Source organism: Coregonus clupeaformis, chromosome 7, assembly GCF_020615455.1.
Source record: "Coregonus clupeaformis isolate EN_2021a chromosome 7, ASM2061545v1, whole genome shotgun sequence".
NCBI lineage: Eukaryota > Metazoa > Chordata > Actinopteri > Salmoniformes > Salmonidae > Coregonus > Coregonus clupeaformis.
The window spans coordinates 14,079,671-14,104,908 of NC_059198.1; the positions used below are offsets into that span (position 1 = coordinate 14,079,671).

The 25,238-nt window shown below is 44.0% G+C and overlaps 3 protein-coding genes across 4 annotated transcripts in view; 2 read left to right on the forward strand and 1 right to left on the reverse strand.

Annotated features, from left to right (window-relative positions):
• Positions 1–6,060, forward strand: part of LOC121569933 (F-box/LRR-repeat protein 7-like) — a 55,967-nt gene extending 49,907 nt beyond the window's left edge. The window contains exon 4 of the mRNA XM_041881285.1: positions 3,752–6,060. Coding sequence (XP_041737219.1) covers positions 3,752–4,488 — 737 coding nt within the window. The 3' untranslated portion in view covers positions 4,489–6,060. The remainder of the gene's footprint in view (positions 1–3,751) is intronic.
• Positions 6,061–8,437: 2,377 nt separating this feature from the next.
• On the forward strand, positions 8,438–17,409 carry LOC121569934 (pyrethroid hydrolase Ces2e-like). Of its 2 annotated transcripts, none has more exons than XR_006001401.1 (4): positions 8,438–8,677; positions 15,976–16,403; positions 16,524–16,596; positions 17,014–17,409. XR_006001401.1 is itself a non-coding variant. In XM_041881286.1 (4 exons), the coding sequence occupies exons 1-4, from the start codon at positions 8,627–8,629 to the stop codon at positions 17,189–17,191; spliced, it is 444 nt and encodes a 147-aa protein (XP_041737220.1). In that variant the 5' UTR covers positions 8,438–8,626; the 3' UTR covers positions 17,192–17,409. The 2 variants fall into 2 exon arrangements, 1 of the variants encoding a protein (XP_041737220.1); XM_041881286.1 differs by having other exon boundaries at positions 15,976–16,117.
• A 4,984-nt stretch (positions 17,410–22,393) lies between these two features.
• LOC121569932 (ADP-ribosyl cyclase/cyclic ADP-ribose hydrolase 1) overlaps positions 22,394–25,238 on the reverse strand; it is a 46,786-nt gene continuing 43,941 nt past the window's right edge. The window contains exon 8 of the mRNA XM_041881284.2: positions 22,394–23,430. Within this exon, the coding sequence (XP_041737218.1) occupies positions 23,373–23,430 (58 nt within the window). The 3' untranslated portion in view covers positions 22,394–23,372. The remainder of the gene's footprint in view (positions 23,431–25,238) is intronic.

A 25,238-nucleotide genomic window follows, 5' to 3' on the forward strand; every position in this document is an offset into this window, starting at 1 on the left:
CTTTGTTGCTGTCAGTTGCTTCATCGAACTGTAAGGCAAAACGTTTGTCTTTGAGTTTATCTACCAGCTGTTCTTTAAGATCGTTAGCAATGTCATTTATACACGTCTGGCGACAGTGTCATTGGACAGAGGGATAGTTTTTATTTTTGCAGCACTTGCGTCATCCAGCATGACAGAGACCATGTCTAATGCTGCAGGCAGTATCAGCTCCTCTGCTATGGAGTTTTTTTGTTTGTTGCACTGAGCAATTTGGTACGCCACCTTATATGATGCTAACAGTGCTCGCTGGTTTACTGAAGTAGCATTCACAAAGCGGGACGATTGTTGGCAATATTCGCACGTTTTCGCTGAAAAAAACTCAAGTGGCTTATCAGCGTGATTGGGGTGTAATGTCTTTAAGTGACGCCTTAATTCATTTGGCTTCATGCTGTCCGCTGCCAACATTTTTAGACACAGTAAACATACCGGTCTTTCCTCTTCTCCCACCGTAGTCACAGTGAAGCCAAGCGGTACATACGCTTCGTCATATTTCCTCGTCTTAGCTTTCGGGAGACTTACGTTTGTCTCATTATCTCCGTCTCTCTCCGCCTTTCTTTTCATCCCTGTTAAATATGTTTCCATGGTGTCTCTTAAGGGTTTGTTATCTGCACTTCATATCTCCTGCTCTGTGCTTTGTGCTCTTGTTCGGTGCAAAAAAAAAACTACTCCCTGCGGCAAAAAAAAGCATGTTTCCCGGGGTCACGTCAAGGGGGCGCGTCCCACTATTTGAGAAGGACTGTCATAATGCAATTTTTGTTATTTAAAGTAATTGTCGGCCTGCAATGGAATTTAATGAATGCCCATCCATGTGGTAGGCATATCGTTTGTAAAACAGGCAGTTGCATTTGCTTTATTAGTCCTGATTCCTGTGACTATTCAATTTGACTGATTAAGCTCTGCATCAGCTACCAAACTTTATCAGGAGTTATCCTGAGCCTATTTGCAATGAGATTCCATGTGTTTACACAGCGGAAATGCAGAAGTATTTTGTTTTTCGCTATGATGCAGCTCGTCAAAAATGTACAAATATCACTTATTATCATGACAATTTAGCCCACGGGGTGAAACTTCCGGACAGCAGTTCTGAGTAGCTTGATTTTCCATTCCATATTGTACATTTTACTTTTACCTGTCCTGTTTTAGGATATATTATTTGTTAACATGTCATATTCACATCGAATAAATGTTTTTATTAGATTGGGCACTAGGTTAGGCTATTTCAGTGGTCACCAACCGGTCGATTGCGATCGTGATTTTGATCACCAAACATTTCTGTAGAAAAGCCAACAATAAATGCTTGTGCGCCTTTTTTTTATTTATTAGTGCAGCGCTGTTGGCGGTAGGTGCTCTTGACTCAGAAGCCCTGCCCACCGGGTAGGAAAAGTGTTCCCATTTTGAACCATTTAATTGGTCTGAAAATACAAACTCCACCTACCGGGCAGACCAGGAGATCTGTGGCTAAATTGAATGCGCCTACTGCTTTGTCAATTCGGATAGCTCACATCACCATGCCTTGAGCTTCTACGACCCCGGCCACAGCAAAGTTTGATACTAGCCTATGTAAGATTTAATAACTTTTTAAACCATGACCAGAGAGAGACTGTCAAAGAATACAGCAAATAACTGCTGTTTTGAGTGAGTTCATGTCTAAGTTTTAATTCAGCACTGTCAACACTGTTTTTATTCAACACTATTACAAAACATAAAACGCGCTTCTCCCTACTTCCACTAGCGCTGCAACTGCAATGAATGAGTAGCTAAGTGTAGGCTATCGATAGCCCTGTGTTTTTATTATTATTAGCATTTCGTCGTCTCTATTTTAATATCAAGGAATATTTCACTTTCTCTGGTCATAGGAACAACATGAATTTGTGCATGAGGCTGATGCGGTGCAACTCGAGTTTCGCCATTAGGTGGAAGACGGTGTCCCCTCTCTCTGGTCAGTCTCACCAGAGGAAAGGAAGGAGAGAGCAGAGACCGTGAGAGGCGGACCCTCTGCTTCTCTCTCCTTCCCTCCGCTGAGACTAATGCCGTGTTCGAAACAACTCGGAACTCTCTGACTTCCGAATTCAGTGCATTCAAGACAACTGGGAACTCGGAAAAAACGAGATCTGACTGTGAATTTTTTTTTTAACGGTCATCCAACTTGGAATTCCAAGTCAGAAACTCAGGTATCTTTCTAGAGCTCCGACTTTCCGACCTGAAGATCACTGACGTCATGATTTGACCTCAAATTTTTATTTTCCCAATTGTCTTGAAAGAACCATGACCATCAGATGCAGGTAGCATCAGTCCAGTAAAATAAAAAAGCAAATTATTTCAATTTATGCTGAGCTGTGCCTCGCAAGTGCTACACCAACTGATCTATTTTGTTATAAAAGCTTGAGTTTTGAAATATAACATGGTCTGAGAAGAACAATATTGGCAGGCCAGGCCTACTGCACAAACCTCAAACTGTTTTTATTAAGTTAATGTTACATTTTTTTAGTCATGTTTAAAATAATATCTGAGTGGTAGATCTCGGCTTGCTTTGACTGCGAAAGGGATCTTGTCTCAGAAAAGGTTGGTGACCACTGGGCTATTTGATCGAAGAAATGTGCAGGATGTAAAACGTGTCTGTCTCATGACATTGCCATAAATGTAATCTCCAGCCTGTAGGCTACAGAAAATGCCACAACTCTTTATATTGTAGGCTATAGGCTACATGCTTTATGTTGGATCATTTCTTGATGGAAAGTTGGTGTAGCGCCACAGCGGTGTGTCTCACCAACAGCACCCTGGAGAGGCGCACTGGGCATGGACAAGCTAAATATTTTGTGCCCCTACCATTGACAAAGTGGGCACTGCATATCATGGGGCGGCATCAGCGCTCACCTAAATAGCCCATATGCCACTGGGTGAGAAACATTATCATTGTTTTTGAGCAGAATTATGTGAGGTATTATGTGTTGATGGAGGTGCGTCTTGGTAAGTTTAGCTCGGAAAATGCCGCCCTTGTCAATCTGCAGCCCTAGGCAGCTGCCTAATCTTGCCTAATGTGCAGGCTAGCCCTGCATCACACACATCTGTGAACTTTCCTTAAAGATAAATTCATTTCAGTCCTGCTTTTCTTCCAAAGCTGGGAAAAACATTAAAGGAGTATGGAAGCTCTTCCAGCCATCAGGTCCCTAGTGGGAGAGAAAAGACCTACTTAGCTTTGAAAGCTGGACTCCTTTACCTCAACAGGAGTAAGAAGGTTAGTCTGGTGCTTTCATTAAGGAAGTGGCACAACAACAAAAAACATTGACTTTGACTAGGCTTTGGTGACAAAGAGGAAGTAAAGTCTTTGTTGTAAAAGTAGGCTTGAATGGTTGTGGTTGTAGGAATAATGAAATGAAGATGTATTTATTTTGCTGGAAAATATTGGTCCCCTGACAAATGTATTGTTATTTGCATTCTGAATTTGGTCATATCTTTCAAGAATTACAGTTAGGCAATATAGCAGGTTCTACTTTGGCACCCTCAAGTGGCTTTTTCTCACATAGCTGCAACTTTACTACAATGAATAAGGAAATCACGTATCCTATACTAAGAGAGAATGGTCAGACAACAAAATATGTAAATTGCTTGAAGTTATAGACCAAGACCGGTTATGATTACATGGCTTTTGTTGTCATTCATGAGGTAATCATTGCTATCTTTGTCATAAGCCATACCCCTCCTGTTCCTCCAGGCTGTTCCAAGGTGACCTGCATCAGCCTCACCCAGGAGGCTTCAGTCCAGCTCTCTCCACTGCATGGCCAGCAGATCTCCATCCACTACCTGGACATGACTGACTGTTTTTCCCTGGAGGACCAGGGCCTCCGCACCATTGCCTCCCACTGCCCCCGCCTCACACACCTCTACCTGCGGCGCTGTACACGTCTCACTGACGAAGCCCTGCGCCACCTGGCTCTGCACTGCCCCTCCGTCAGGGAGCTCAGCCTCAGCGACTGCCGCCTGGTGGGGGACTTCGGCCTGCGCGAGGTGGCCCGCCTGGAGGGCTGCCTGCGCTACCTGAGTGTGGCCCACTGCGGCCGCATCACTGACGTGGGGGTGCGCTATGTGGCTCGCTACTGCCCGCGGCTCCGCTACCTGAACGCGCGGGGATGCGAGGGCCTCACGGACCACGGCCTGGGCCACTTGGCCAGGAGCTGCCCCAAGCTCAAGTCCCTGGACGTAGGAAAGTGCCCGTTGGTGTCAGACAGCGGGCTGGAGCAGCTGGCACTGTATTGCCAGGGCCTGAGGAGGCTGAGCCTGAGGGCGTGCGAGAGCGTGACGGGTCGAGGGCTACGGGCCATAGCCGCAAACTGCTGCGAGCTGCAGCTGCTCAACGTACAGGACTGTGAGGTGTCGCCAGAGGCACTGCGATTCGTTAGGCGCCACTGCAGACGCTGCGTCATAGAGCACACGAACCCCGGGTTCTTCTGAGAGAGGGATAACTGGATTCACCTTCTGACAAATGGATATGTTTAAATTCCTGCTCTGGGGTTGACCAAGAAGAGGGCTGAGTTGTCAGGACTAGTTGGAAATGGTGTGCAATATCCACTTGTGTTTTTTTTTAAATGTTATTTGCATGGTTAATAATGCTGTTCTTTGCATACACACATGGAATGTATTTAACATATTTATCTGTAAAAAGGGAGGCAAATGTTTAAATGTATTAGAACTTGTTTGGTATTCCTCTCACGTCACGTTTCGGATGTAACATTTGTTATGCAATAACGTTGAGCACTGGGTACAGATTCATTTTGAATGCCTTCTCTTTACCTGTGTCCATCTTTTGTGCTTCATTTCATCAACTTTAAGGAGACAGGTCTTCACCATTACATTGTACACATTTCTTTTTACGCAGGAAGTTATTCCAAACCACTATGAATGTATCACTAGTTAGCTAACCCAATAACCAGCATATCTGGTGACTTCTTTCAACCGTGTTCAAATCCAGTAGGAAGATAGGTGTATCTTTGTCAGTCTTAAGTGCTTATAATGTATTTTTTTGTATTTTGTGTGCATATGTACTTTATCAAATCTAATAGACAATCACTTCAATTGAGCTCAATGGTTTCATGCGTTTTGACTATTTTATCTTGCAAAGTACAGTGTATAGACTCAGTGTATAGACTCAGTGTATAGACTCAGTGTATAGACTCAGTGCACAACTATGTTTTACTACCAAATGGAAAACAAAAGGATTGGTATTCTTTTGACCAGGAACATGTTGCTGCTACAATTATTCTAATAAATGGCTTTGTAATAAACAATTCTTCAACCATCAGGACATATTTTTCACTTGAAATGAAGTGAAAATAGCCACGAGACGTGACGCTCATGTGGAAATGAGTATGCACGAAGTTCATTTGTAGTAGCACTCGCTATTTAGGGCCATTCAGGTGCTTGAAAAATAAATACGGGTGCTACCATAGGTGGCATGCTACCATATACGATATCATACACTATATACGGTAACTTAACTGACAGAGGGAGAAGCAGAGAGAGTGCGAGAGATTATCAGTTGAGATGTTAACCAAAGGTCATTGTTCTGTGTGTGTCTGCGCATGTGTGACAACACTTCACAACACGCTTCCTGTTTATTCATTCCATTGCTGTACCATGTTACCTCATATGGTAAGGACCCTGTCACCGCAACTTTGGCCACGCCCCTGTGGGGTTGTGTTCCTGTTATAACACACTGACAAAGAAGAGTAGAGTTACATTTGAGTACCTGAGTTAAAGTGTTAAACAGTTGTAATTTTCACTGTCTTGTATTGTAGCTACATGTCTTCTTCTCTGTTCTTCTGTTATGTTTAAGTAGAAATTGGGATTTCAATCACTGACTGACAACCAATGACAATTAACACTGATAGTATTTTACCACCTGTGTACAAGTAAGCTGAGCTAATTAAGAGCAATCAATGGTTTGTGTATGTGAGTTTGTGCGTGTTTATGATTGATTTGAATGCCTATGTAATGTATGTGAAAATAACAGCCACGATGAACCAAGTTCTGCTGAGTTTATGCCTGGCCGTAGGCCTTTTCAGCACTTTGTTAGCTCAAACAGATACATATTGCGTTACAGATTTAGTCCTTATTTAACCTACAATCTGAACCTATTCCCCTCCTTATTTACCTATTTGTCAATATGACTTCAAGTCTTACTGACAGACACGTCTGTACTTCTAGAGGCTTCTAGCCCTTTGGTGACCCTAAAGAGTGGCAGTGTTCATGGGCAGTACAGGACATTGAAGGGCACAGAAAAGGTAGTGGAGGAGTACCTGGGGATTCCCTTTGCACGCCCCCCCCCCCCCTTGGGCTCGCTGCGTCTGACTGCCCCTTTGCCTGCTGAGCCCTGGGAGGGACGTTGGCATTTCTCTGTTTGTATTACAGATGTCTCCAGGATCGAGGTCCCATGGAGGCTCTCTGGAAATCCTTTCCCATGGAGCATGCCATACCAGACGTGTCAGAAGACTGCCTTTACCTCAGGGTTCTTCAATCCTGGTCCTGGAGGGCCGAAACACTTCTGTTTTTTATTTCTACCTGGTAGTTAATTGCACTCACCTGGTTTTCCCAGGTCTGAATTAGCCCCTGATTAGAAGGAGAGGATGAAAAACAGAGGTGTTTCGGCCCTCCAGGACCAGGATTGAAGAACCCTGCTTTACCTGAATGTGTACACTCCCTTTGAGCCCTCTGCTGGCCAGAAACTACCAGTTCGTGGACTGCAAATGCTCATTGCTCACACACATACACACTACTTCACATCTGCTACACTCACTCACATGTAATCAAATCAAATCACATTTTATTTGTCACATACGCCGAATACAACAGGTGTAGACCTTACCGTGAAATGCTTACTTACAAGCCCTTAACCAACAATGCAGTTAAAAATAGAGTTAAGAAAATATTGACTAAATAAACTAAAGTAAAAGATAAAAAAGTAACACAATAAAATAACAATAACGAGGCTATATACAGGGGGTGCCGGTACCGAGTCAATGTGCGGGGGTACAGGTTAGTCGAGGTAATTTGTACATGTAGGAAGGGGTAAAGTATGTCAGATTTCAGATTTTCTCATGAACAAATTGTATAAAAGTAACATGATAAACAAGGAAAGATGGTGGTCGGGTTCATCAAGCTCTGGTACTCAGGTTATGGTTTGGATCCATGGGGAGGCTTAGCTGTGGGTGGAACCTTCCAATATGACGGATCGGCCCTGGCGTCCTATCAGAATGTGGTTGTGGTTGTCATTCAGTATTGACTTAGCATCCTGGGTTTCTTAAGGTATGACGTGACAACATTTCACTAGTGTTACTCTACATTTCCTCCAGCTAGCATTACGTGCTTTATACTCTAACTGAACTAGAGTATGTTTTACAATGGTGCCTTGAATGTTCATTTGATGTGCCAGGTGTGCCAAAACAATTGCAACCTTAGAAATAACAACACCAGATGTATTGTTTGTTTGTTTCAAGTACAGGAGACAAACATGCATGTGGTAACTGAGGCTTCCTGGCCTTCAGTGGGTTCGTGATAATATCAAGGATTTTGGGGGAGACCCAGGCTCAGTCACCATCTTTGGACAATCTGCCGGGGGCATTAGTGCCTCCATGCTGGTAGGTATGAGAAAGACAATGTAACACAGCAGTGAGATGGTCAGGTGCAGAAGAAGAGGTGTGGTTGAATTTATACCTTACAGTGTAAACCATAAAAACCAAAGATAGTAGCACTGTTTGACCCAATGGCTCTTTCTATCACATGACAGGTGTTGTCTTCATTAGCTGAAGGCCTGTTTCACAGAGCCATCCCTATGAGTGGTGGCACCACTGGAGGCCCATTACACCAACAACCCACTGGCCAATGCCAAGGTTCCCATGAATACCTATACAACACAGCATCCAGGTCCAGAACCACCCTGCCCCCATTAATGCTGGTAAAAACAAACCATTGGTTACAATATGAAAAACATGATGGCCCTGATTATGATCTAAAATAGTAACCAGTCTTTCTCTGAGAGGGTTTATTAATGGCAGGTGAATTCCTCTCCCATTCCAGATGACAGCCAATCTGTCAGAGTGTGATGACAGCACTACTGAGAGGATTGTGCAGTGCATCAGAGGGAAACCTGAAGAGGACATACTCAACGCCATCAAAAAGGCATAAGGTCATTCAGTTCTGTTTGATGAGGCTTATGTTTGGCATGTTGGTCTATTATCATATACACTGAAGCTAACAAAAATATCTGTATTTTATGTTCAGGCATTCTTGGGCCCTGCCATTGATGGTGTGTTCCTGAAAGGGCCTCCTGAGGAGGTTTTGAAGAACAAGGAGTTCCTGAGGGTTCCTATGCTTGTAGGGGTGGTCAACCATGAATTTGTATGGATTATGGCTCAGGCAAGCTCATTGGCTTTTATATCTTGTTGTGAGGTTTTCTTTAAGACAACCTTCTTGTGATCATCAGATCAAGTATTTACAGTACCCGAGTCACATCTACAATATCTTCACCTCGGTTGCAGTCTAACTGTTGTTTCTGATGCCATAGTTTTTTGCACCTCCTGGTTGGGTTGAGGGCATGGAGAGGCAGTCTGTGGTATCCGTGATGGACATGTTCTTCCCAGCTTATGTAAGTTCTCCTTATTCATCCACTTCTACACTTCTCTTGCTTAACTCTTTACACTCACGATAATTGGCCTATATGGATAGGGCTAAATTGAAATATTTCGTACAGAATAAATATTAAATGCATTAGCATGCTAGCAATTGAAAGGGAACAGTTTGGAGATTATGGGAAAATTATTAGACCAAAGATGAGGATACAACAGTTCACCTGACACAAGACTGAATCCAAACATTACACTGTTGATTTTACGTGCATTTTACATTTTACATTGTTTGATAACGAAATGAAAATACTCTGGATACATTCAGTAACATGATAAGAGTATTCCTGGAAAAGTGGGGTAGGTGCAACATAAGACAAGGGTTTGAGTGAGAGGACTAACTGGTGTCTCCAAGTGGCCACACACCTCTCCAAAGTGTGCACAGTTCCTAAGTAATTTCAATGCACTTTTATGACTCAAAGAAGAGTCTTCAACTATGAGGTGCTTTTCTGAGCTCTCCTAGCTGTGCCGTTGAGGAACTAGAGCAAGTACACTTGTAGTTGTTTTGTTTGGAACACAACCCTGCATTCCCACCATCAGACAATACTGTTGTTTATGGATTCCAAAAACAGACCATTATAAATCACAATCTGGGTCAGGTGGGCATAATTTGAAGGCTTGTTCTATTGCCAACATGACTAGCTAAGTTTTAAAAGAAGATCTTACAGTGTTAGGCTTTTACAAGGCAATGCAGAGAAACAGATCATAATTTTGGTGCGCATAGAAAGTAGTTCCGTGGCAAATTCTTTCTTCACAATAGACAAATGTCCCATTCTGTTCAGAACAACCCAAGGTATGACGCCATGTCATCTTGTAACTGTGCATCAAACATAGTGATCATAAATGTTGACACTGTATATGACATTAGTTTTATGATATGGAAATGTGAAGAGCACATTTGGACATTTGGTGTTTGGCTTGCTTGTATGACATCAAAGCGGTATTTATTATAATCCTCAATGTCATCTTTCAAAATACATGGAGTCCTCTTAATTTACAGCATTTCCCTCACTCAGTCAAAACAAAAAACGCAAAAGTACCCCAATTAGAGGGAGGGATGGGGGCAACTTCTTGTCATGTGCAGTGCTCAAGTTCAGAACAGCTGTCAGTCAAAACCCATACAGTGCTGTGTAGCGCAGAGCCTGAGTCTGATGTTTATAGCATGCTACTGTACAGCCACTGCGTTCCAATTTAGGTGCTTATCAGTGCCCAAATCTGCCATTTTCAACCCGTCTACGGGTACAAGTATAAATGGCTACACAAATAGTTCAATCCACTGGTTGTTAGATTGCAATAGGTGGACAAAAAGTCAAAATATTAAAGCTAGAATCTTTCATTGCTACATACATTTTTGGAATTATAAATGAATTATATACTGTATACCCATTGATTATTGAAGAATGTAGCTGTTAGGCTATGGTTCAACCCAGCACTCAGAGAAACAAACACGACTAAGGGAGTGGAAGAAACAAAAATTATTTTAATAAAAGTTAAATTTGTCTTAGTCCAAAAACAACTGAAGAAAAGGAACAGAGTGGGCTAGTCGGCTCCGGAGGAAGGAGAGGCTGAGGCAGGCAGGCAGGTTGGGAGGTATGTCTGAACTGAAGACAAAACAAACGACAGGTTAAGGAGAGTAAAGAGCCAGGCTGAAGACAAAGACAATTTAACTCTACTGGTGAGCCAAGTTACCGCTCTGGTAAGAACAACGATCTGGCGCTGGTGGAGAGCCATGCCCAGGAATTAGTAGTGCAGGTTGATGAGAGAATAGGATGCAGCTGCGTAGGCAGGAATCACTGGAAACAACCCGCAGCTGCACAGGAGAGGCAGATCCTGAGCACGCCCCCCGATCCACTCCAGACACACCCACATAATGGGGACAAACACACATACAGATACAACAGACAAAGAGGGGACAAAACAAGGAGGAAGGGAAACAGAAAAGGGAGAGACAAGCTGCCCACATAACAGTACCCCCCCCCCTCAATGGTCGCCACCTGGCGACCCACCAGGCCTGTCAGGGTTGTCGTCATGGAAGTCCGTGATCAGCTGAGGATCCAACACAAAACGCTTAGGGACCCAAGACCTCTCCTCTGGTCCATAACCTTCCCAATCGACTAGGTATTGGAGACCCCTACCCCGCCTCCGAGAGTCTAGGAGCCTACTGACGGTGTAGGCCGGATGGTCGTCAATGAGGCGAACAGGTGGAGGTGGATCTGCCGGCGGACACAAAAGGCTGGAGGACACAGGTTTCAGTTGGGAGACGTGGAAAGTAGGGTGTATCTTCATGGCTGAAGGCAACTTCAAACGAACCGCAGCGGGGTTAACGATGGACTCCACCACAAACGGACCCAGGTACCGAGGAGACAGCTTGCGTGATTTGGTACGAAGAGGTACGTTCTTAGATGACAGCCAAACTTCTTGACCAGGATGAAACACAGGTGCGGGAGTCCTGCTCCTATCCGCTGTCGTCTTGTTCCTGTCGGTGGTCCGAAGCAACGCTTCCCGAGCGTCGCTCCACACTCTCTGGCAGCGGCGGAGGTTCTCCTGAACCGAAGGAACAGCCAATTCCTTCTCCTGAGCAGGAAACAGAGGGGGTTGATAACCCATGGTTACTTCGAAGGGTGAAAGGCCGGTGGCAGAGGTGGTGAGGGAGTTGTGGGCGTACTCTATCCAAGGCAGATGTTTGGCCCAGGATGATGGATGTTGAGCAGCCACACAACGAAGGGTTGCTTCGAGGTTTTGATTGGCTCTTTCTGTTTGACCGTTGGTCTGGGGATGAAACCCTGAGGACAGACTAACGGAAGCACCCAAAGCAGAACAGAACACCTTCCAAACACGGGAAGTAAACTGTGGGCCTCTATCAGATACGATGTCCACAGGTATTCCATGGGGACGGAATACATGTTGGACTAGGAGGTCCGCTGTCTCACTGGCAGACGGTAATTTTGGTAATGCTATATAGTGAACAGATTTAGAGAATCTGTCCACAATGGTAAGTATAGGATCATTACCTTCAGACTTGGGTTGGCCGGTGACAAAATCCATGGCTATGTGGGACCAGGGACGGCTGGGAACTGGGAGGGGTAGCAGCAGCCCCGAAGGGGACTGATGGGAGGCTTTGCCCCGAGCACAGGTTGAACAGGCTGCCACAAAAGCCCGAACGTCAGTTTCCATTGAAGGCCACCAAAAATGTCTCTTAAGCAGCGTCAACGTGTGTCTCATCCCAGGGTGACCAGCAAAACGGGAGGTGTGAATCCACTGCAACACCTGAGACCGGACCGTCTCGGGAACAAAGAGTAGGTTGGGAGGTCCATCACCCGGTCCCGGGTCCGTGGCAAGTGCAGTCTTCACAAGAGACTCGATCTCCCACTGTACTGCCGCCACGACGCATGAGGAAGGTAGGACTGCCTCAGGCTCGCTGGTCTCCGAAGGGTCAGCAAACTGGCGGGACAAAGCATCTGGTTTAACATTTCTTGACCCCGGTCTGTATGTTAGAATAAAGTTAAACCTACTAAAAACAGGGCCCATCTGGCTTGGCGTGAGTGGAGTCTCTTAGTGGCTTGGATGTAAGCCAAGTTTTTGTGGTCTGTCCAGACCACAAACGGCAGTTCAGCTCCATCCAGCCAGTGCCGCCATTCTTCCAGTGCTAGCTTGACCGCCAGCAGTTCCCGGTTTCCAACGTCGTAATTCCGTTCTGTGGGTGACAATTTCTTGGAGAAAAAAGCACAGGGGTGAAGCTTTTGGTCAGTGGGGGAGCGCTGGGAGAGGACTGCTCCCACACCTGAGTCAGACGCGTCCACCTCCACAATAAACTGCAGAGATGTATTGGGGTGTATCAACACGGGGGAGGTGGAAAACAGTTCCTTCAAAACCCCTACCGCCTGCTCCGCCTCAGGGGACCACAGAAAAGGGACTTTTGGGGATGTGAGTCTAGTAAGGGGTGCCACCACTTTACTAAAACCCTTAATGAATCTACGGTAGAAGTTAGCAAAGCCCAAAAATCGTTGAAGTTGCTTACGGGTGGTGGGTGTGGGCCATTCCGTCACTGCCCGGATCTTCTCGGGGTCCGCCTTCACCTGCCCGCTCTCAATGATGAAACCAAGGAACGATGTAGACCGTTTGTGGAACTCACACTTTTCTGCTTTGACGTACAGCTTATTCTCCAAGAGCCGTTGAAGGACTTGACGGACGTGTGACTCATGCTCCTCGGGTGACTTGGAAAAAACAAGAATATCATCCAGGTATACAAAGACAAAACGGTTCAAAAATCCCTAAGAACATCGTTCACCATGGCTTGGAATACAGCAGGGGCGTTTGAGAGCCCAAAGGGCATGACCAAATACTCAAAATGCCCCAGTGGAGTGTTGAAAGCGGTTTTCCACTCATCTCCCTTTCGGATTCTGACAAGGTGATAAGCGTTCCTGAGGTCGAGCTTGGAGAAAACTGTGGCGCCACGCAGAGGTTCAAAAGCTGAGTTGATGAGTGGAAGGGGATACTTGTTTTTAACAGTTATGTTGTTTAAACCCCTGAAATCGATACAGGGGCGTAACGACTTGTCTTTCTTTTCAACGAAAAAGAAACCTGCACCCAAAGGAGACGACGAGGGACGGATTATGCCCGAGGCCAGAGAATCACCAATATACTGCTCCATTGCCTCTCTTTCCGGTCGGGACAGATTGTATAAGCGACTAGAGGGCAAGGGAGCAGTTCAATAGGGCAATCATAAGGCCTATGTGGTGGTAGAGACAGAGCCTTGTCCTTACTGAAAACCTCCGCTAAGTCATGGTATTCTTTGGGGACAGATGACAGATCGAGAGGAGCTGAGGGATGAGTTGGGTTACACTTAGTGGGGGGAACCGCTGACCTAAGGCACTCTGAATGGCAGTTAGTGCTCCAACTGAGAATGGTGTGACGTGTCCAATCAATTTGTGGGTTGTGAAGAGCCAACCAGGGGAAGCCAAGGATTAGGGAGGTAGCTGAGCCAGACATAACTCTTAACTGAATGCTTTCACAATGATTGCCAGAAATCACTAGGGAAATGGGGGTGGTTTGATGAGTTATCTCCGCGAGGAGGCGCCCATCAAGGGCTGTGACCCGAATGGGGGTAGGTAGTGGCTCCATGGGGATACGAGCTTGTGTAACGAACTGGTGGCTAATAAAGTTGTCTTCTGCACCTGAGTCTATGAGAGCTGAGAGTGGCAGGGAATGACTCTGGAAACATAAGGTTACAGGTACTTGTAATCGGGGAATGATGGGTTCAGGATCTAACTCTGGGCTCGCAAGTAGACCCACCGTTACGAGCGAGCCTTGTCTTTTGGTCGCTTAGGGCATGTAGCCAGAATGTGTGTGGCGTCTCCACAGTACAGGCACTCACCCGCCTGGAGGCGCCGTTGCCGCTCTGCTGGAGGTAGTCGAGCTCGACCCACTTGCATTGGTTCCTCCTCTGTGCTCGGGATGGGATCAGGAACAAGAAGCTGCCGGCTCCGGGAGGCGAGACTCGAGTGGTTGAAGGCTGGGGAACTCGTCCTCCTAGATGTGGCCGACCGCCTCTCTCCCGCAACCCGGTTGTCTAGCTTAATGGACAGGGAAACGAGAGAATGTAAATCATGTGGCTCGTCACGAGCAGCCAGTTCATCCTTAATGGCTTCATTCAAACCGTTTAGAAATGCTCCTTGAAGTGCCACATTGTTCCACTTGGAGTCCGCTGCCAAAGTCCAGAACTCAATAGAGTACTCAGCCACACTGTTAGAACCCTGCCTCAAATTAAAAAGTATCTTGGAGGAATTACCCACATGGTCAGGATGGTCAAAAACAGTCTTCAATTTAGCAGAAAAAATCTGCAAAAGTCAATCCAGTCAAAGTTTGATTTGAGCACACAGCCTCAGCCCAAACCAGAGCTCTCCCTCTTAACAGCCCCAGAACATAATGTACCTTAGAGGAATCAGTAGAAAACGACAGTGGTCTCTGCCGAAAAATCAAGTCACACTGAAGCAAAAATCCCCGGCACTTGTCCAATTCTCCATTGAACGGTTCAGGCGACGTGACAGGGGGTTCCCGATGGAACGAAGCCTGCATAAGGTCCGAGGAAACAACTTGGGGTGCATCAAACTGGGGGTCAGAGAGAGATGGAGAACTGATAACAGACAATTTAGAGACGTGTGTAGTTAACTGAGTCACCTGGTTCAGCAGTTGATGATTAACTTCCAAAAGAGTCCGAATCAATTGGTCATGCTATCCGAGCAACGTTCCTTGAGCCTGGATAGCTTGTTGGAAGCTGTCTTCGTTTGCCCCGTGCTGTTTCTCTGTTGGGTCCATGGCCAGATCGTTCTGTTAGGCTATGGTTCAACCCAGCACTCAGAGAAACAAACACGACTAAGGGAGTGGAAGAAACAAAAATTATTTTAATAAAAGTTCAATTTGTCTTAGTCCAAAAACAACTGAAGAAAAGGAACAGAGTGGGCTAGTCGGCTCCGGAGGAAGGAGAGGCTGAGGCAGGCAGGCAGGCAGGCAGGCTGGGAGGTATGTCTGAACTGAAGACAAAACAAACGACAGGTTAAGGAGAGTAAAGAGCCAGGCTGAAGACAAAGACAATTTAACTCTACTGGTGAGCCAAGTTACCGCTCTGGGAAGAACAACGATCTGGCGCCGGTGGAGAGCCATGCCCAGGAATTAGTAGTGCAGGTTGATGAGAGAATAGGATGCAGCTGCGTAGGCAGGAATCACTGGAAACAACCCGCAGCTGCACAGGAGAGGCAGATCCTGAGCACGCCCCCCGATCCACTCCAGACACACCCACATAATGGGGACAAACACACATACAGATATAACAGACAAAGAGGGGACAAAACAAGGAGGAAGGGAAACAGAAAAGGGAGAGACAAGCTGCCCACATAACAGTAGCTTATAAATTCCTATTGAATTTAGTTTAACTGTTGTACCCCATCAGAACCCAAAATATAAGCTTGTTTTACTACAATGTTTGTAAACAATGTAAATGTAAACAAACACTGTATAGCCTCAAAACATGGTAAAAACTATAAATGTTTATATCATAGAGGGCCAGTCCTTGCATCCATAGCTCTGTCTATGAATTTGAGAGTGTTTACCAATATCCAGGCCCATGCCTCAGCTTTTTACCAAAACAGAGGTGGGGTTATGCTTTGTTATTATTTCAATTAAGGATTATAGCTTTAAAGAATGAAATCATGACATCTCCAAAACTCTATTTAACTGTCACACCGGAATCATTTACGCATTTCAGGACTCTGGTGGGAATGAGCTGATTGTAGAAGAATACCTCCAGCATGTGAAAAACCCAGAGGACATACGGGATGCATTCACTGAAATTCTGGGTGACATGGTCCTCGTCCTACCTACCCTGAAAGTAATGCGGTACCACAGAGGTTAGCGTCAACATCTAGACATGATCTGAATCTTACTAAATTAGATCTACTGAGACATCTAATTGATTTATCATAATAACAAGTACATCCTCACACACATAGACACACACGCACGCACACGCACACACACACACACACAGATGCAGGTGTTCCTGTGTATCTGTATGAGTTTCAGCATTTATCACAAATGCGCCGTGAGACGAGACCCAGCTTTGTCAAGGCTGACCACTATGATGACGCAATGCTTGCCCTCGGAGCCTGCTTTTGGAATGGACACAGGTCACAGGTAGAAAGCAAGCAGTGCAGCCTCAGTCTCACCATACAACTTACAACATCCCTGTGTCATCACTGTGTCAACTCTCCATCCATTCTGAGATTACATACATACTGTGTGTGTCTCCTGCAGGACCGATCAGTGAAGAGGACGAAGAGTTTAGCAGGATAGCGATGGCGTACATGGCCAACTTCGCACGCATTGGGTGAGTGTAATCTTTCATTTCCTTTCATGGCTTTATTGTCCATTTGTCATGGTTCCACCTGTCACCAGAGGGCGGCAGAGACCGTCCTAGAGACAATAATGACACTCAGGTGTGTTCTATCATTAATTATGATTTCTCTTTTAAGAGAGGTGTGTTTTCTGTTTCCCTTTGCAGAAGCTTGATTTGTTTGTCATGTGCGTTTGTCTCCTGAGTGAGTTTTCTAGCCCTAGTGTTTGTTGTTTTCCCAGTGTTACTGTGATCCTTCTGTTACCAATTCTCAGTAAAGTATTTACGTTTATCCTAAACCACTGATTCCTCGTCTGGTCTCTTCTCTGCTCCTGGGTCCAACTTCATCATGTCACACCTGTCCCTAAGAGTATCATGAGATATGTTTTAAATGTTGTCTCTTTCTCTTAGGTCTCCCAATGGGCCGGGGTTGGTGGAGTGGACTCCCTTTGACCACACTGAGAGTTACCTGAACCTGGGCTTGGAGCAGACAGTGGGCCAGAGACTGAAGCAGAACAGGTCCCACTTCTTGAACATAGTCCTGCCCCAGAAACTCTCAACCCACCAGACAGCCAATGAGGAGCTCTAAATCTCTGTGCTTTACCATATATGGACGCTTCAATGAAAACATTATCAACAATCATTTGGTAACACTTTGGTATCACAAATTGAATACATTCTGTTGTATATACGTGCTTTTTAAATACTGTGGCTGTAAAAATACACATGTATGTTGTACAATGGATGAAAAAATATCTAAAAGATTACTCCTTGTAAATGATGTTGAATAAATGTGTTATGATGGTTGTTATGAATGATCCTTCAACACTCATTTGTGTTGCATTTTAAGGCCCCCTGGTGTTGACACTGAAGAGTTAACTTCCTTTAATAGAAGTCTTGTCCAGCATTTGTTCATTTACAAACACACAAAGATGTAGGTAAGACAGGATAACTCCACACAGGCAGAAAGCACCATTAAAACCAGTGGAGCGAGAAAGACTTTCCAAACACCCACTTCTGGTGCATTTTAGGAAAGCAGGTTAATACATAAAGCAAACAGGCTATAAATATCATGAAAACAAATGTGCTTCTCCTTGCACCTTTTGATAGTTCACATTTCTAGTGTACAAATTCAAGTTAATTCAGATTATTCTAATAACTTCTTATGAGTTGATAAATACTTTTCAGATTGCCAGCTACATAACTAACCAATAAAACCCAATATAAAGAAATCCTCAACATTGCAGGTCCACTTTAGTATATATTAGCTATATTAGCTATAACATGGTGAAATATAACCCCCCCAATTCCATTTACAAAAGGTATAGCATTGAAAAAGTTTGATATGACTGACAAATCTAATTCACATTATTATTTATGTCATTTAAATAGGCTGTCCATTTGTAGGGTAATACAAACCCTAGTTAACTTTTCAACCTCATATTCCTTATCTCCAGTACCATACCAGAGTCTACATACTGAAAATGTGAAAATTGTGAAAATGGTGCGTTTCTATGACATGGTTAAAAACATAAGAAGAAAGGTCCTAAAAAATGCTTGACTGTCACATCAAAGGGTAGGATTAAAAGTACACTAAAATAAATAATGGTTCTTCCTCAGCTCTTAAGGTTCCTTGGAGAACTCGTGCCCGATAAAGAACCTTTGAGTTTAGTATGGGATACTTGACGTGGCATCTACGGTTCTTCAGAATTCAAAAAGGTTCTTGAAATGTATTTAAGCCTGCAGATGTGTCCCTTACAAAGCACACAGCAAATTGGCCAGTGTTAACTAGTGTTGATTTTTCAGTGAAACATTTCTAGTGTTGATTCAAGAGGTACATTAACACTGTAAAGTGTTAAAATAACATTAAAAAAAGAACCCCAGTGTTGGTGTTAATAACCAGAGTTGAACCAAAATCACACCCATCATTATCATATTTCATTGCTGGTTGATTTTTAGAAGTTTTTTTTTTTCAATATCTCTGTTTTTGCAATTTACATTAATTGATTACTTAATCTTATACTAATGAAATATAAATAACATACATTTTTTCTAAACTATTCCAGTCTGTTACTTCGTCTTAGTTGTTCCACTTTACTTTTTTTTCTTCACATTACTTAAAAAGACGTAAGCCTATGCCTATGTTACACATTAACCTATTAAAAACAGTACTGTAGCAATGAGCTTTGTGCAGTAGGCTAAAGGCCCAACACATTGTCACTGCATATTGGCTTTGCTTGAATTGCCCTGCCAATGCATTGTTGTTCAGATCATTAAAAAAAGATAGGATATATGATCACACTGGTAATAGATCAGTTGTTGTTTTTTTTACTCATATTCAATCTTGTCTCATTGCTGCAACTCCCCAACGGGCTCAGGAGAGGCGAAGGTCGAGTCATGCGTCTTCCGAAACATGACCCGCCAAACCGTGCTCCTTAACACCTGCCCGCTTAACCCAAAAGCCAGCCGCACCAATGTGTCGGAGGAAACACCGTTCAACTGATGACCGAAGTCAGCCTGCAAGCACCCGGCCTGCCACAAGGAGTTGCTAGAGCACGATGAGCCAAGTAAAGCCCCCCTAGCCAAACCCTCCCCAAACCCGGACGACGCTGGGCCAATTGTGTACCGCCCTATGGGACGACCGGTCACGGCCGATTGTGACACAGCCTGGGATCGAACCCGGGTCTGTAGTGACGCCTCAAGCACTGCGATGCAGTGCCTCAGATCGCTGCGCCACTCAGGAGGCCATAGATCAGTTGTTCTATTACTTGTGAGGCACAGCTGAGTGAGCAGACGTTTAAATATTTTGGTTTTTATTTTTATTTTACTGGGCTGATGGTGCCTGCATCTGATGGTGAGTCTCAGCGGAGGTATAAAAACAAATAAAGAGAGTTGCAACATGCTCAATGCCTATGTATAAACTTCCAGTAATTTATTGGGTAAGAAACCATCCAGTGCAATTAGTGCAACCAATGACAATAGTGAGGGGTGTGTCGTAATTGCTAGGTTAATCAGAATTAATTGAGCGAAACTGTTAAAAGACAATAGCCCACAGCATATTGAATATACACTGCTCAAACAAATAAAGGGAACACTAAAATAACACATCCTAGATCTGAATGAATTAAATAATCTTATTAAATACTTTTTTCTTTACATAGTTGAATGTGCTGACAACAAAATCACACAAACATTATCAATGGAAATCAAATTTATCAACCCATGGAAGTCTGGATTTGGAGTCACCCTCAAAATTAAAGTGGAAAACCACACTACAGGCTGATCCAACTTTGATGTAATGTCCTTAAAACAAGTCAAAATGAGGCTCGGTAGTGTGTGTGGCCTCCACATGCCTGTATGATCTCCCTACAACGCCTGGGCATGCTCCTGATGAGGTGGCGGATGGTCTCCTGAGGGATCTCCTCCCACAGGGCGCCAGTGGCGAATTTGCCAATCTTGGTGTTCTCTGGCAAATGCTAAACGTCCTGCATGGTGTTGGGCTGTAAGCACAACCCCCACCTGTGGATGTCGGGCCCTCATACCACCCTCAAGGAGTGAGCAGACACACGTTTGAGCAGATACATGCACATTTGTGGCCTGCTGGAGGTCATTTTGCAGGGCTCTGGCAGTGCTCCTCCTGCTCCTCCTTGCACAAAGGCGGAGGTAGCAGTCCTGCTGCTGGGTTGTTGCCCTCCTACGGCCTCCTCCACGTCTCCTGATGTACTGGCCCGTCTCCTGGTAGCGCCTCCATGCTCTGGACACTACGCTGACAGACACAGCAAACCTTCTTGCCACAGCTCGCATTGATGTGCCATCCTGGATGAGCTGCACTACCTGAGCCACTTGTGTGGGTTGTAGACTCCGTCTCATGCTACCACTAGAGTGAAAGCACCGCTAGCATTCAAAAGTGACCAAAACATCAGCCAGGAAGTATAGGAACTGAGAAGTGGTCTGTGGTCACCACCTGCAAAACCAGTCCTTTATTGGGGGTGTCTTGCTAATTGCCTATCATTTCCACCTGTTGTCTATTCCATTTGCACAACAGCATGTGAAATGTATTGTCAATCAGTGTTGCTTCCTAAGTGGACAGTTTGATTTCACAGAAGTGTGATTGACTTGGAGTTACATTGTGTTGTTTAAGTGTTCCCTTTATTTTTTTGAGCAGTGTATTATAACATTGTTATCATTAGCAATAGCATAACATTAGCATCAACATACATTGTTTCATTTAATTTCACCTACAGTGTGGGAAAAAAGTATTTGATCCCCTGCTGATTTTGTACGTTTGCCCACTGACAAAGAAATGATCAGTCTATAATTTTAATGGTAGGTTTATATGAACAGTGAGAGACAGAATAACAACAAAAAAATCCAGAAAAACACATGTCAAAAATGTTATAAATTGATTTGCATTTTAATGAGGGAAATAAGTATTTGACCCCCTCTCAATCAGAAAGATTTCTGGCTCCCAGGTGTCTTTTATACAGGTAACGAGCTGAGATTAGGTGCACACTCTTAAAAGGGAGTGCTCCTAATCTCAGATTGTTACTTGTATAAAAGACACTTGTCCACAGAAGCAATCAATCAATCAGATTCCAAACTCTCCACCATGGCCAAGACCAAAGAGCTCTCCAAGGATGTCAGGAACAAGATTGTAGACCTTCACAAGGCTGGAATGGGCTACAAGACCATCGCCAAGCAGCTTGGTGAGAAGGTGACAACAGTTGGTGCGATTATTCACAAATGGAAGAAACACAAAAGAACTGTCAATCTCCCTCGGCCTGTGGCTCCATGCAAGATCTCACCTCGTGGAGTTGCAATGATCATGAGAACGGTGAGGAATCAGCCCAGAACTACACGGGAGGATCTTGTCAATAATCTCAAGGCAGCTGGGACCATAGTCACCAAGAAAACAATTGGTAACACACTACGCCGTGAAGGACTGAAATCCTGCAGCGCCCGCAAGGTCCCCCTGCTCAAGAAAGCACATATACAGGCCCGTTTGAAGTTTGCCAATGAACATCTGAATGATTCAGAGGAGAACTGGGTGAATTTGTTGTGGTCAGATGAGACCAAAATCGAGCTCTTTGGCATCAACTCAACTCGCCCTGTTTGGAGGAGGAGGAATGCTGCCTATGACCCCAAGAACACCATCCCCACCATCAAACATGGAGGTGGAAACATTATGCTTTGGGGGTGTTTTTCTTCTAAGGGGACAGGACAACTTCACCGCATCAAAGGGACGATGGACGGGGCCATGTACCGTCAAATCTTGGGTGAGACCCTCCTTCCCTCAGCCAGGGCATTGAAAATGGGTCGTGGATGGGTATTCCAGCATGACAATGACCCAAAGCACATGGCCAAGGCAACAAATGAGTGGCTCAAGAAGAAGCACATTAAGGTCCTGGAGTGGCCTAGCCAGTCTCCAAACCTTAATCCCATAGAAAATCTGTGGAGGGAGCTGAAGGTTCGAGTTGCCAAACGTCAGCCTCGAAACCTTAATGACTTGGAGAAGATCTGCAAAGAGGAGTGGGACAAAATCCCTCCTGAGATGTGTGCAAACCTGGTGGCCAACTAGAAGAAACGTCTGACCTCTGTGATTGCCAACAAGGGTTTTGCCACCAAGTACTAAGTAATGTTTTGCAGAGGGGTCAAATACTTATTTCCCTCATTAAAATGCAAATCAATTTATAACATTTTTGACATGCGTTCTTCTGGATTTTTTTGTTGTTATTCTGTCTCTCACTGTTCAAATAAACCTACCATTCAAATTATAGACTGATCATGTATTTGTCAGTGGGCAAACGTACAAAATCAGCAGGGGATCAAATACTTTTTTTTCCCTCACTGTATATATTTAAATATTTCCAATTTCATTAAAAGTTTTTGTTACATGTAATCTTTTGGTTCAACCATAATGCATAATAAGCATCATCAACAGGGGGAACATATTGGGTGTACGCTGATAAGCTGTAGAAAGAATACATTCATTTTCAAGACCTGTTCACAGAAAATATAATTGGTCATAAGAAGGGCCTGAGATCAATGTCAATATTCAGACAATTTTTTACAGAAATGTTTGGGATCGACTAGAAATGGCTTGAAGATCAACCATTCGATCGTGGCCGACTGGTTGGTGACCAATGACTTAGGATCTCACTTGTTGAAGGCCACAGGACTGAAAATAAATGATTGCAACAGCCATGTCTCTGTCACCAGCAAACACAGTCATGGGTAACTCTAAAATTAACTTGAAAGGCACCCTGGGAAATATGCAAGTAAGGCTTAAAAACCTACAGCAGGGCTATTAAATTCCGGTCCTGGAGGGCCAAAACATTTTTGGATTAGATTTTTTTTTTATGGTTCCCCTATGGCATCGCTCACAAGAACCTTATTTGGTTCCAATTTGCGCCTTTATTTTTTAAGAGTGTAAGAATAACAGTGATTTTCAAAATCTGCAATGAGGGTATTTTCTTCCTCTCCATGTCACCGCGAATCACAGTGTTTGAAAATAAATTTTTGATTTTCTATTGTGCTGGAGATAATGAAAATTAGGTTGGAAAGTGGTGGAATTGCCCATTAAGATAAAAGTAGATACTATGGAAATGCTTAAATTGTAAGAACTTCTGTAAAGAATGGAAGCTATGCAGATCAGGGTAGGCCTGGGGCTGCTTGATGCCACTTCAAAGATTAGTCCATGGTTCCATGATGGATGAATATCCACTTATACTCTTGTCGACCATGCCTTGCTCACAGCTGATTGGACAGTATTACCAGCAGGCGCCACAAGCTGTGTCTGGTTGGGAAATGCAGTCCTGGATCTTAGACCTGAGGAGAGGGAGAGGTGTCTTTAATGTTGCTTCAAATAAACATACATACACACACAAACACACAGCAAATTCTCCAGTGTTAAAAAAAACTAAATTAACACTGAGTATTAAATCAACACGAAAAGTGTTGAGTCTGTGGACCTATATAGACACTGGAACAGTGTTAAATGAACAAACTGCTTAGTATAAAGCCTTATTCAAATAATTCTAAGAGTGCCTTGCAATTTCAAGTGAATTGTAGAGTTAACACCCATGACTGTATTTGTTAGTGACAGAGACATGGTTGTTGCATTCATCCATTTTCTGTCCTATGGACTTCACCAAGTGAGAACTAAAATAATATGTTATCATCATTTTTTTTTAAATAAAATGAACACAATACCTACCATATGGCTTGATTTTGTGGGCCTAGTTTTCCCCTAATACAGGGGCCTGAAACTCATACACAATACCTTGAACCAAAACCACACCCATTATTATCATATTTCCCAGCAGGTAGATTTTTTGAATTGTTTGTTTCAATATCTATGTTTGTGAATGTACATTCATTGATTAATCTTATGCTACACAAAGATAAATAACAACAAATGTTTTAACTAATCAAATCAGTTAGTTTGATTTTTTGCACTTACGACTAAAAGGTACAAAGGATGACCTTAAAGGGTACAACTACAGTGACAAGTGTTTGTACCCCTTTAGGAACAAATCTAAACCTTTTTTTCCTGAGTAATACAATGGTTTTCAGGCCTGCAAGTTATGTTATACTGGCTTGCAAGGTGATGTGTAACTCCTATCCAACTTCTTGATTTTTTTATCACCCGTAACCTGTATTCAGAATAACTGCCAGGATTGGAAAACTAAGCTATGAGTACCTAAAGCGCCTAAACTACACTGAACAAAAATATAAATGCAACATGTAAAGAGTTGGTCCCATGTTTCATGAGCTGAAAACACATTTTCCAGATGCACAAAAAGCTTATTTCTCTCAAATTTTGTGCACAAATTTGTTTGCATCCCTGTGAGCATTTCTCCTTTGCCAAGATAATCCATCGACCTGACAGGTGTGGCATATCAATAAGATGATCAAACACCATGATCATTACACAGGTGCACCTTGTGTTGGGGACAATAAAAGGCCACTCTAGAATGTGCAGTTTTGTCACACAACACAATGCTACATATGTCTCAAGTTTTGAGGGAGCGTGCAATTGGCATGCTGACTGCAGGAATGTCCACCAGAGCTGTTGCCAGATAATTCAATGTTAATTTCTCTACCAACGTCGTTGTAGAGAATGTGGCAGTACATCCAACCGGCCTCACAACCACAGACCACATGTATGGCGTTGTGTGGGCGAGCAGTTTGCTGATGTCAACGTTGTGAACAGAGTGCCCCATGGTGGCAGCGGGGATATGGTATGGGCTGGCATAAGCTTCAGACAATGAGCACAATTGCATTTTATCGATGGCAATTTGAATGCACAGATACCGTGACGAGATCCTCAGGCCCATTGTCGTGCCATTCATCCACCGCCATCACCTCATGTTTCAGAATGATAATGCACAGCCCCATGTCGCAAGGATCCGTACACAATTCCTGGAAGCTGAAAATGGCCTACTCACCAGACATGTCACCCATTGAGCATGTTTGGGATGGTCTGGATTGACATGTACGACAGCCTATTCCAGTTCCCGCCAATATACAACAACTTCGCACAGCCATTGAAGAGGAATAAGCCACAATCAACAGCCTGATCAACTCTATGCAAAGGAGATGTATTGCGCTGCATGAAGTAAATAGTGGTCACA